Consider the following 13,488-nt stretch of genomic DNA (forward strand, 5'->3'; position numbering starts at 1 on the left):
CCCGAGTAGCTGGGACTACAGGCGCCCGCCACCTCGCCTGGCTAATTTTTTGTATTTTTTTAGTAGAGACGGGGTTTCACTGTGCTAGCCAGGATGGTCTCGATCTCCTGACCTCGTGATCCGCCCGTCTCGGCCTCCCAAAGTGCTGGGATTACAGGCTTGAGCCACCACGCCCGGCATGTGCCACATTTTCTTAATCCAGTCTGTCACTGGGTTGATTCCAAGTCTTTGCTATTATGAATAGTGCCGCAATAAACATACATGTGCATGTATCTTTTGGAAGACCCAAATCCAAATTGGCCTCTGTCCCCAAAAGGTCTGATTAGATATTACATTATTTAAGAAAAGAACCTAGGAAAAGGTTTAATTCAATAGTTCAAGAACATAAAAGAATGTATTTGCACCTATGGATATGGTATGAAGAACATAATGAATCCCAGCATAAGAAATATATGCTGGCTGTACCACTGCAGTCCTGGTGTGTCCACTGACCACACCTTCCTCCCCTGCTCACACAGGTAACTTCCACCTAACTTTCCATCCTCTACCTTTTCTCTACATCCTTAAATAACATATGCTTAATTTTGTACATTTTTGAACTGTATATAAATAAATGGTATGGGGACTGTTTGTATTCTTCTGCAACTTTTTTCACTCAATATTGTTTGTGAGAATCATTCACTTTGATATGTTTAGCTCTTACTCATTTTCACGGCTATATAGAAATTCATTCTATGAATATCTTCAACTATCCATTTGCTTGGTGATGGACATTTAGGCTGTTTCCAGTTTCTTTCACTATTACAAATGCTGCTGCTATGAACTCTTATACAGTGTGTCTCCTAGTGCACATCAAATTTCCATAGGCTATGTAACTATGAGTGGAATTACCAGATCTGATGTATATACATCATTACCTTAATTAGATAATGTTAAATTATTTTCTAACATATTTGTACCAACTTACATTCCAGTGCATGAAAGGTTCCATCATTCCACATCCTTCCCACCCTTTGGATGGTCAGTTTTTTTTTTTTTTTTTTTCTTGAGATGGAGTCTCTGTCACCCAGGCTGAGTGCAGTGGTACCATCTCGGCTCCCTGTAACCTCCACCTCCCGGGTTCAAGTGATTCTCCTGTCTCAGCCTCCCGAGTAGCTGGGATTACAGGCATGCGTCAATAGCCCAGCTAAGATTTTTTGTATTTTTAGTAGGGATGGGGTTTCACCATGTTGGCTAGGATGGTCTCAAACTCCTGACCTCAAATGATCTGCTCGCCTCGGCCTCCCAAAGTACTGGGATTACAGGAGTGAGCCACTGCGCCTGGCTGATGGTCAGACTTTTGAACTTTTGTCAGTCTAGTGGATGCATAATGTTATCTCGAAGTGGTTTTAATTGCTTTCCCGATTACTTAGGAGATGAAGCAACTGTTTAATATGGTTTCATTAAGTGTATATATGTGTGTGTGTGTGTGTGTGTGTACTTTAAATATCCAAAAAGTAAATAACCATAAGAAAAATTAAAAATGAACATTTCAGTTAAACTCAATACTAGTCAAAAGATATTTGCAATAGAAACCAAAGATGAGTGTTCTTTTTTTTCTCTTTTTTGAGACAGAGTCTCGCTCTGTCACCCAGGCTGTAGTGCAATGGTGCAATCTTGGCTCCACCTCCAGAGTTCAAGCGATTCTCATGCCTCAGCCTCCTGAGTAGCTGGAATTATAGGCATGTGCCACCAGGCCCAGCTAATTTTTTTGTCTTTTCAGTAGAGACAGGGTTTTGCTATATTGGCCTGGCTGGTCTCAAACTCCTGGCCTCAGGTGATCTGCCCACCTTGGCCTCCCAAAGTGCTGGGATTACAGGTGTGAGCCACCACACCCAGCCTGAGATGAGTGTTCTCAATTCTTTCCTGTCTCAAACTCTACATCTACTGTCTAAATTTTGTACATTTTTTGTTTCAATCAATAACCAAGAGTAAAAAAAAATTTAAAATTCTGATTAGGGATATAATTTAACAGCCAAGAGAGAAACCACTTTTCAAAGATCTTACCATGAGCAGTGTTAGTAAAACTTAAAGGTCTATATATTGTTTAGTCTGAATAAGAATTTTATGAATACTAATTATAAGCTAGAAGTATTCACATGACCAGCCAACATTTTTTATATACATGACTGGTTAATGATACTTTATTAAGTACAACACTCATGGTAGATTCAAAAAAATTAAAATGTTATTAAACCGTATGTCAATGAAGTAAGACTTATGTGAGCTCCAAAGTACTGGATTGCTACATACCCAAGTAATGCTCATGTACTCTAACAACTTCACAAAGTCCAGGGTCTTCAGAGTCCAGGGGCAAAATTCCTAAAAATCAAAATAAGATATTTAAGGGATATAAGTCAAAAATTCATTCCTAATGAGAGGCCAGTAAGTATTATTACAAATTTTATTCAGTGGAATTTTGAGGAAGGTTCCAGTAATTACTAGGGTGGATAAGAAAAAATTCAGAAATAGGGAAGTGCTCTGTGCCACTCCTCCTATCTCTTTCTTCTTTCCCCTCTGAGTGATAGTAAGATGATGGCTGATGTTATAGAACGAAGTCAGAGTCTTGGGAGTATCTGGACTCCTTGCTAAATTTCTCCCTGATGGGCCGGGCGTGGTGGCTCACACCTGTAATCCCAGCACTTTGGGAGGCCGAGGCAGGTGAATCAGGAGTTCGAGACCAGCCTGGCCAACATGAAGAAACCCTGTCTCTACTAAAAATATAAAAAATTAGCTGGGCATAGTGGCGGGTACCTGTAATCCTGGCTGCTCGGGAGGCTGAGGCAGGAGAATTGCTTGAACCTGGGAGGTGGAGGTTGCAGTGAACAGAGATTGCGCCACTGCATTCCAGCCCGGGTGACAGTGCGAGACTCCATCCCTCAAAAAAAAAAATTGTCCCTGATGGGTTGGGCAAGGTGGTTCACACTTGTAATCCCAACACTTTGGGAGGCCAAGGCAGGAGATCACTTGAGGCCAGGAGTTCAAAGCCAGCCTGGTCAACATAGTGAGACCTCATCTCTACAAAAGAAAAATTTAAAAATTAGTTGGGTGTCATGGTGTGCACCTGTGGTTCTAGCTGTTGAGGAGGCTGAGGCAGGAGGATTGCTTGACTCTAGGAGTTCAAGGCTGCAATGAGCCATGATTACACCACTGCACTCCAGCCTGGGATAAGAGCAAGACTGTGTCTCAAACTAATAAACAAACAAAATTATCCTTGATGCATGGCTACCTTCCTATAGTTTGGTTCCGTAACATACCTCAGTACTTTTCTTCTTTTTTTTTTTTTTGAGACACAGTCTCGCTCTGTCGCCTAGGCTGGAGTGCAACGGCGTGATCTTGGCTCACTGCAACCTCCGCCTCCTGGGTTCAAGCAATTCTCCTGCCTCAGCCTCCCCAGTAGCTGGGATTACAGGCATGCACCACCATGCCCGGCTAATCTTTGTATTATAAGTAGAGACGCAGTTTCACCATGTTGGCCAGGCTGGTCTTGAACTCCTGACCCTGTAATCCATCCACCTCAGCCTCTCAAAGTGTTCACAGGCATGAGCCACCACACCCGGCCAGAGTATGTTTCTAATAAAATCCCATTTTTCTTCTAAGGTAGTCTGATTTTATTTTTGGTTTCTTACAAAAAGAATCTTGAATAATACAGAGTGCCACTGATTTCCTGAGCAGAATAAAAAGATAAGAAAGAAATAATCAATTCTCCAGGATAATGCCTGAGTCAAAGGCAATACCATAAAATGATGAAAACCTTCTTACAAATCTATCCTTTAAGAATTTCAAGCATGCTATAAGGCTAAATACTTTTTCTTTCTTTCTTTTCTTTCTCTTTTTTTTTTTTTTTGGACAAGGTCTCTCTCTGTAACCAGGCTGGAGTACAGTGGCGTGATCATGGCTCAATGCATCCTCAAACTTCCAGGCTCAGGCAATCTCCCACCTCAGCCTCCCGAGTAGCTGGGACTACAGGTGTGTACCACCACACCTGGCTAATTTTTGTATTTTTTTTGTAGAGTCGAGCTTTCGCAATGTTGCCTAGGCTGGTCTTGAACTTCTGAGCTCCAGTGATCTCCCTGTCTTGGCCTTACAAAGTGCTAGGATTACAGGTGTGAGCCACTGCATAATATATGTTATATGGCCCTATATAATACATGTTATATAAATGTTTTCTAACTTTATGTCTTCCACAGAGAAATGGAAATTTCAAAGACTACTATAAAAGTCATACCCTATATTTCTGTTACTGTCTAGGATGCAGGTTGCAACTATAAAAGTCATAGCCTATGTTTGTGTGACTGTCTAGCATACAGGTTGCCAAATTTCAAAAATACTATGGATTTAAAAAAAAAAAAACAATAAATTAAATGTTTCAAGTCAATTTTTAGTTTTACAAGATTTGTAAGAGAAAAGCTCTGTATGATTTCAGTTGAAACGGTGCATGGAGCTTCTATATGGCCCAGTCAGTCAGCAGCCTTCAAGAATGTGATTTGTGACTTTCCTTTTCCCTAAAGACTTCAGTCTGGCCACAGACTAAGCATCTGCCAGAAAATCTAGGCTATACCAAGTACTATAGAAACTATGACTATCTTTTTATCTGTAACATTGTTCTACAGCTAAATATTAAAAAGTTTTAAATGTTCTGCTATTGCAATCAAGGTCCCAATTTTTATCATCAATAGAATTGGACAGTAAATTTCAAAAACCAGGAAAGTCTTTCTTTTTTTTTTGAGATGGAGTTTCATTCTTGTTGCCCAGGCTGGAGTATAGTGGTGCGATCTCAGCTCGCCACCACCTCTGCCTCCCGGGTTCAAGCAATTTTCCTGCCTCAGTCTTCTGAGTAGCTGGAATTACAGACATGTGCCACCATGCCTGGCTAATTTTGTATTTTTAGTAGAGATGGGGTTTTTCCATGTTGGTCAGGTTGGTCTTGAACTCCTGACCTCAGGTGATCTGCCCACCTTGGCCTCCCAAAGTGCTGGGATTACAGACGTGAGCCACCACACCTGGCCTGGAAAGTATTTCTATATGAAGCAAGGTCACAGTGAACATTAATAGTTATATAGAAAAAACAGAGATGACAGTAAAATAGATGATTTGAAATAAGACTATGAACTATAACTTACCAACTACTTCATCATCTGGTTGAAAGAATGATACCTTGCTTCCAACTAAAGAGTGAAGAAAATTAATAGTTAGTATTACAAATTTATTAAATGTAATTCTTAACTATTAAAATACATTTTTAAAGTCTGTGGATTTGTAAAAAGACTGATTTTATTTTACTTAGAAAAAAGGCCAAAAATTTCAGTAACATTTTGATGGTCTATAAGGACTACAGGATATACACTTCAAATCCGGATTCTCTAGATATTTGGACTATGTGATTGTTGAGACCAGGAGAAGTACGTCTCTCTTTGCCTATTTAGCTGACCTTTTTTTTTTTTTGAGATGGAGTTCTGCTCTTGTCACTGAGGCTGGAATGCGGTGGCGCGATCTCGGCTCACTGCAACCGCTGCCTCCCAGGTTCAAGTGATTCTTGTGCCCCAGCCTCCCGAGTAGCTGGGACTACTGGCATGCACCATCATGCCTGGCTAATTTTGTATTTTTAGTAGAGACAGCGTTTCATCATCTTGGCCAGGCTGGTCTTGAACTCCTGACCTCAAGTGATCCACCTACCTGCCTTGGCCTCCCAAAGTGCTGGGATTACAGGTGTAAGCCACTGTGCCTGGCCTCTATTTAGCTGACTTTAAGGAAGAAGGAGTAAAGGAAAATAATCTATAGCTTCTATGATAATTATATTGTTTTCTACTCCTTCTGTGGCTAGCCCAATCTATCTTTACTTTTGTTGCCGAATCTCATACAACAGGGAATTCTGAGAAGGTAGCAGGACAAGCCGCAGACAAAACCCCTCAGACACCAAGTTAAAGAAGGAAGGGCTTTATTCAGCTGGGAGCTTTGGCAAGACTCATGTCTCTAAAAAACAAGCTCCCCGAGTGAGCAAGTCCTGTCCCTTTTAAGGGCTTACAACCCTAAAGGGGTCCGTGTGAGAGGGTTGTGATCCATTGAGCAAGCAGGGGGTATGGGACTGGGGGCTGCATGCACCGGTAATCAGAATGGAACAGAACAGGACAGGGATTTTCACAACGCATTTCCATACAATGTCTGGAATCTATAGATAACATAACCGGTTAGGTCAGGGGTGGATCTTTAACCAGGCCCAGGGTGTGGCACTGGGCTGTCTGCCTGTGGATTTCACTTCTGCCTTTTAGTTTTTACTTCTTCTTTCTTTGGAGGCAGAAATTGGGCATAAGACAACATGAAGGGTGGTCTCCTCCCTTAAGAAGAGTGACATTAAAATGATTTTGATTTGGGAAATAAATTCAGGTTGATACCAAGAAGTTTTCTGCAACTTTATGGAAATGATATAGTTACATTTTCTCTGCATATGTAGAGAAAAAGCCTTGACTATCAGTCAATTCATTTGAGTAGTTTCATTCAAAGAGTTACAAGAGGAAAAGGGAGGAAAAAACCGCAAATATTATTGAATGCCTCCTTGTGCCCAGCATTGTTGTGTATTTATACATTTAAACTTCACAATATACCAATAAGGTAGGTATTATTCCTTCTATTTAACAGAAAAGGAACTGAGGTGAAGCAGTGAAGTAAGATGGAAACCTGAATCTGGAAATGGTCCCTTCGACTGGCTCTGTCAACAAAATGGCCCCAGAAGGCATTTGTTGCCACTAGCAAGTAATTTGAAGCCTGGTATTTCTACTTTCAAGCCCTCCTTTTGGAGTGTGCTCCTTCTTTGGCTCCCTCCTGTGCCATCATCCCCCAATCCTTTTGGCTTCTGATTCACTGTACTTTTCTCTTTCCCTTCTACTGCTGATCCCTGTCCTCCTAAGGTCACTCTGACTCTTTTTTTCTTGCTGTCCTTGATACTCCTCTTCTTTTAACTGACCCTCAAACAGTGCATTCCAAAGGGTTCTTTGTTTACATCTCTCATCCTTTTCCACTCTCTCTCTCGGAGAATTCATCAACTCTATTATTTCAAATACAACCTACATGCTGACATTTCTCAAATATATACTTTCCAGCATAGATCTCTCACCCTTAAGCTTTAAACTCATTTAATTGCTTACTAGATATTGCCAGTGAGACGTCACTTAAGTACCTTGACTCAGTAAGTATAAATCTGAACTCATAATGTTCCTCCTAATTGGATCATCTTCCTTTTTTTTTTTTTTGATTTAATAAAGTTTTATTTTTCCAAATGTACAGTTGGTTGGACCTATTCATGCATCTTCACCAGCAGCTGGAGCATCTCCGCCCTTGGTATTTCTGGTGTAAATTACTTGAGCTCTGTGCTTTGAAACCAGTTTGATAAGTCCTTTACTAAGGAGCTCCTGAAGGACTGCCCTGGCCATAGAGCCTCAAATCTTCAGTCTCTCAGAGACCACAGCTGGGGTTATAAGTTTATAGTTGGGAACTTCCTTAGAGAGTTTGTCATAGGTAGCTGTGTCAAACAAGACTAAGTTATTGAGCTTGTCCCGAACTTTGCCTTTGGACCACTTCTTCTTTTTGGCCTTGCCCCCGGATTTGCTCACCGGGTCTTTGTCTTTCTTGGCCGACTTTCCGGCGTCCTTCTTCTTCTTGTCGTCCTCGGGCGGCACTGTGAGGCTCGGAGAGCAGCAGCAGACACTGCAGCCTCACTAAGATGTTGGACGGATCTCTTCCTTTATCAAATGTTGGTTCCAATTCAAGCCTGAACCAGAATTCTGTAAGCCATTCCTGGTTCTCATCTGTTTTTAATTTCCCAGTTCCAATGAATTACTAGGTTCTGCTGACTTTATTTCCTCAATATGTCTTGAATCCATCCCGCTTCTCCACCTCTGCCAGCACTGTTGAGGTTGTGGACTTTGCTGTCTCTTGCCTCTTGGTCTACAACCCAACCAGTCCTCTCGCCTATAGACTTGTTTGCCTCACATCCACCCTTCCTTCAAACGGCTACTCTAATAATCTCCCTAAAGTACGATCTGATACCTAAGTCTCAACTAAAGGTCTTGGCCCTTGCCTATCCTCCTGCTTTATTTTTGGAAGGCAGGAATTAGTGTTCACATCATCATGAAAGTATTTTGTGCAGTATCTTTTATTCTGCAATATTTGAAAGAGAATTTTTTTTTTTTTCTTTTTTCTTTTTTGAGACGGGGTCTTACTCTGTTGGCTCAAACTCCTGGGCTCAAGCGATCCTCTCACCTCTGCTTCCCAAAGGCTGGGATTACAGGTGTGAACCACCACACCCAGCCCAGGAGGAGAATTTTCTTGACAAAATGTTTCTCTGCTAGCAAGTACCATGCTATTGACGCCTGCCCAGGACTTCATCTTGCTCTAGCAATACCAAACTCTTTGTAATTCTTACACACATCCCACTTTCACTTGCTTGTCTTTGCTCATAATATCCTCCCTGCTGGGTGTGATTCTCCACCTGCCTGCCCCTTATTATTTGGACATCTTACTCCAAGACGCCTTTCCTGTTTCTTCTGGCCGGGTTAAGCAGCTTTCTTCGGAGCTTACATAATAATCTGCTCACGTATGTATTTGTCTCTCCCCTAGAGAGTGAACTGTTTAAGGGCAAGGACTTCATTTCACTTATATCCTAAGCACTTAGCAATTGCTCACTAAATGTAGAATGAATGATCATCTGGTTATTATATTTATTTTTCTACAGACTGAGAAAAAAGGAAACACAATTATCATTTAGCTTTGTCAGAAGATTACATAGAGTATCAAATCTATTATATGTTAAAATCACAGGTAAAACTCAAATATAGTCTAACATACCTTAACACATTTATTCATTCGCATACGAGGTAAGAGCAAACACATTAATCATGAACCACCTGTTAGTGAATATTAAGGTCTATTTAGAAATAAATTATATCAAAAGCCTGATATAAGGCTTACTGTTCTGTATGTTAAGATCATTATTTCATCATAAAAAGACAATATTGGTCATTCTATTCAATATATGATCACTTATGGATTTAAATATATAACCCCTAAACATTTACTACACTGTAATAAGCTCTTCAATTATAAAATACCAATTAAGTCCTATTTTTCTTTTCAATTAAAAATAAAAAGGGCCAAGGACAGTGGCTCATGCCTGTAATCCCAGCACTTTGGGAGACGATGTGGGCAGATCACTTGAGATCAGGAGTTCGAGACCAGCCTGGCCAACATGGTGAAACCCATCTCTACCAACAAATACAAAAATTTGCCAGGCGTGGTGACGAGTGCCTGTAGTCCCAGCTACTTGGAAGGTTGAGGCAGAATCGCTTGAATCTGGAAGGCGGAGGTTGCAGTGGAGTGGACATCATGCCACTGCACTGCAGCCTGGGTGATAGAGTGAGACTCTGTCTGAAAAGAAAAAAAAAAAAAAAAAGCCAGACAAAGCCAGGCATAATGTTGTATACCTGTAGACCAGGGGTGTCCAATCTTTTGGCTTCCCTGGGCCACACACTGGAAGAGAAAGAATTCTCTTGAGCAACACATAAAATACACTAACACTAAATGATAGCTGATGAATAAAAAAAAAAAAATCACATTTAAAAAAAAAATTAATTAATTTTTTTTTGAGACAGAGTCTCCCACTTGGTCGCCTAGGCTGGAGTGCAGTGGCACGATCTCGGCTCACTGCAAGCTCCACCTCCTGGGTTCATGCCATTCTTCTGCCTCAGATTCCTGAGTAGCTGGGACTACAGGCGCCTGCCACCACGCCCAGCTAATTTTTTGTATTTTTTTTTTTTTTTTAGTAGAGACGGGGTTTCACCGTGTTAGCCAGGATGGTCTCGATCTCCTGACCTCGTGATCCGCCCGCCTCGGCCTCCCAAAGTGCTGGGATTACAGGCGTGAGCCACCGCGCCCGGCCTTGTATTTTTAGTAGAGACGGGGTTTCACTGTGTTAGCCAGGCTAGTCTTGATCTCCTGACTGTGATCCGCCCACCTTGGCCTCCCAAAGTGCTTGGGATTACAGGCGTGAGCCACCGCGCCTGGTCAAAAAATCACATAATGTTTTAAGAAAATTTACGAATTTGTGTTGGGCTGACTTCAAAGCTGTCCTGGGCCGCATGCTGGTTGGACAAGCTTGCTGTAGACTCAGCTATTCAGGAAGCTGAGGCAGCAGGATCACTTGAACCCAGGAGTTAAAGCTGAAGCTATGATCAGGCTTGGCAACACAGAGAGACCTTGTCTCTCAAAAAAATAAAAATAAAAATAAAAAAGGACATTTTCATATAATTAAATTTAAATTTCAAAGGCTGTATATAATTTTATGTACCAGGAAACCAATTAGCTACCATTTAATTTCTTTTACCTTAGAAAATAAATACATATACTCACATCTGTATACTTACCATCTAATACAATTCCAGCAATTTCTCTCCCAACAGGAAATAAATCCTTTTTCATCTTCATTTCTGCCAGAAGCTAAATCATGACAAAGGCTGTTAACATACTATCGTCAGAAGAAATCCTGGACTCTATTTTAATGTGTGAGGAAAGCAAGAGCAAAAGTCAAATCACAGAAAGAGCAAATATGGTTCAAGTTTTGGAATTAAGACAAAGCAAATAACTTCACAAAATAGGTTTCTCTAAAGGGTAGGAAACGAAGAATTTACTGAGGCATTAGTTGATCTGCAGGACTTAGGAATGAATATTCTTATTCAAATTACCATTAACATCCTTTGTTTAACCTCTTTACTCTGCCAAGTATGAAGGGAAATTATGGCCAAAACATTTCTTGGTTGTCTAAACACTATCAGTCATCTTATTCAGGTGAAGGGAGGGTAGTCTGGAGAGAATACTGTTGAATAAGGGGGTGTGGCCAATGAGAACAAAGGGTTCTCCATTCCCATACCCTTTAAAATCACCTGAGTTGTTAAAAGCCTTGGGTTAGGGAGTGGGTGAGAAGTAGTGATGAATATTAACAGTAATCTCCCATATAATTTCAGATTCATGGTGACTGGAGTTTCTTTTCATTAAGGCTACATTTTTAAGAGATTGGTATTTTATTAGACTGTGACCAAATTAATTATAAGTACTTGTCTTTTGAAGTAACACGGTGTACTAAGATAAGCCTGTGGTTTAAGCTCCTGGCACTTAACATTAGAGAGGCTGAACGTATCTGTAGATACCATAATATTTTAGGAACAGTAAGTAAAAAGAAATTGAAATAATTCTCTTCTACATTTATTTTTCAATTTTCTGATCTCCTGTATGTATACCTGATTGTCAGAAGTCTCTTATTCAATATGGAACACTATACTTTTCTTAAGATGTTCATATGACATTCTTATAGAAGTACTGGGTGTTTTACAGTATTTCTTTTCTTTTTTTTTTTTCAGATGGAGTCTCGCTCTGTCACCAGGCTGGAGTGCAGTGGTATGATTTCAGCTCACTGCAACCTCTGCCTCCCAGGTTCAAGCAATTTTCCTGCCTCAGCCTCTCGAGTAGCTGGGACTACAGGCACGCGCCACCATGCCCAGCTAATTTTTGTAATTTTAGTAGAGACGGGGTGTCACCATGTTGGCCAGGATGGTCTCGATCTCTCGACTTCGTGATCCGCCTGCCTCGGCCTCCCAAAGTGCTGGGATTACAGGTGTGAGCCACTGTGCCTGGCCACAGTATTTCTTTTATGCACATTTGTATGGAGTTAAAACCATGGTTTTAGCAATTACATCCTGGCTCCTTCACTTACCATAAGCATTTTCTTACATTACCCACACAGTTTTCATAACCATTATGCTTAACAGATGTGCAATATTTCATTCAACTGATTTTACCATAATTTACTATTTATTTCTGTTAGACAAGGAGATTATTTCCTAGGCTTGGATTTTAATGGATTTTTCAGTTTAAAAAAAAACATCTGAAGACAGAAATCTGCAGACAAGACCTAGTACTAGTACTCTTGTGAAAAGACTTCAGGGTATCCCACTAATGCATTTGTCAAGTCATGCTCATGTTACAGAGTTGCCCAATGAAAGCCTATACTCGGTCTGTAATTTCCTAAGTGTGACTTTATCAAAGAAGACTTTTAGATTCCTAAAAATTATAGTCACATTATAATCCAATAAGTTATGGGTCATGTAAACTATGGCATTAATCCTAAAAAACAAAACAAACAAAAAAATGGAGTAAATGGACCTGCTCAATTTATCATGGCACATTTAACCACAGTTTATTTACCACTGAAAACGTTCTATGTATTTCATGGTCAATAATGAAAGATTACTGCAGGGCAGTGTGAGGTAGAGATGTATGTTTATGAGAGAGCAACGCAAAAAGAAATGACAAGAGAAAGATGAACCATAACTAATGATATTAATTAAATATCTAATTGGTAGCTAATAAACTGATTAGGTTTCTAGTTTCTATTTTATTATTTATTTCTTCCTTAATAATAGACTTTGTTAATTATAAACTGTTTTCTGCAATGTAAAGGAGTTTATAAAATATTATAAAATATTTACATTAAATATTTCTATTTTCTTATAAAATATTTGTATTTTCATATAAAATATGTAACTTCAATCAGACTAATAATGTCCCTTATACAGAAATATACAAAAGCACACTAAATTTTCTCCCCTAGCTGTTCTATTCTTCTAAAGATGGTAGGCCGGGCACAGTGGCTCACGCCTGGAATCCCAGCACTTTGGGAGGCCAAGGCAGGTGGATCACCTGAGGTCTGGAGTTTGAGACCAGCCTGGCCAACACGGCAAAACCCATCTTTACTAAAAAACATACAAAAATTAGCTGGGTGTGGTGGTGTACCCCTGTAATCCTAGGTACTCAGAAGGCTGAGACAGGAGAATTGCTTGAACCCAGGAGGCAGAGGTTGCGGTGAGCTGAGATTGCACCACTACACTCCAGCCTGGGCGATAAGAGCGAAACTCTGTCTCAAATAAAAAAGTTAATAAAAATCAAGATGATAATAAATTCTTCACATTGAGATGTCGGTTATCATTATATTTATACACTAAATACACTAAGAAACTCTCATTTTACTTTGCGCCATAATAAAAGAACCAATACCTTTGTATTTATCTGGCTGAGAGCACAAGCTTTAACTTGAAGTTTTACAAAGTTATCCTCTGTAACAGGAAGATTTTCCTAGAACCAAAGGATAATAAAAGAATATGTTATTCACACATTCCTATGAGAACTTCTTTATGCTGTGAAAATTTTCACACATAATTAAACAAAATTAATCAGACCCCAAACCTCACAGCTAATTTTAACAACTATAAGTAATTATAGAAACGTATATAATAAAAAAAGAATAAAGAAAATTTGGGGGTACAATTTTAAAAAAGCTTTCGGACATATATATATATATATATATATTTTTTTTTTGAGACAGAGTCTGGCTCTGTTGCCCAGGCT

At 39.9% G+C, this 13,488-nt stretch overlaps 1 protein-coding gene and 1 long non-coding RNA gene across 3 annotated transcripts in view; both read right to left on the reverse strand.

The window, feature by feature from the left end:
- Window positions 1-13,488, reverse strand: part of CRYZL1 (crystallin, zeta (quinone reductase)-like 1) — a 52,441-nt gene that overhangs the window by 21,889 nt on the left and 17,064 nt on the right. For both annotated transcript variants that reach the window (XM_011999124.1, XM_011999123.1), the window contains 4 exons: window positions 13,138-13,215; window positions 10,455-10,527; window positions 5,163-5,207; window positions 2,293-2,361 (listed from right to left, as the gene is read on the reverse strand). In XM_011999124.1, coding sequence (XP_011854514.1) covers window positions 2,293-2,361; window positions 5,163-5,207; window positions 10,455-10,527; window positions 13,138-13,215 — 265 coding nt within the window. The remainder of the gene's footprint in view (window positions 1-2,292; window positions 2,362-5,162; window positions 5,208-10,454; window positions 10,528-13,137; window positions 13,216-13,488) is intronic.
- LOC105553151 lies at window positions 7,273-7,765 on the reverse strand. Its single transcript, XR_001008106.1, has 2 exons — window positions 7,713-7,765; window positions 7,273-7,616 (listed from the first exon to the last, which is right to left on the reverse strand). It is a non-coding gene; the product is annotated as an uncharacterized LOC105553151 (long non-coding RNA).

This window comes from Mandrillus leucophaeus, unplaced genomic scaffold, assembly GCF_000951045.1.
Source record: "Mandrillus leucophaeus isolate KB7577 unplaced genomic scaffold, Mleu.le_1.0 Scaffold582, whole genome shotgun sequence".
Classification (NCBI taxonomy): domain Eukaryota; kingdom Metazoa; phylum Chordata; class Mammalia; order Primates; family Cercopithecidae; genus Mandrillus; species Mandrillus leucophaeus.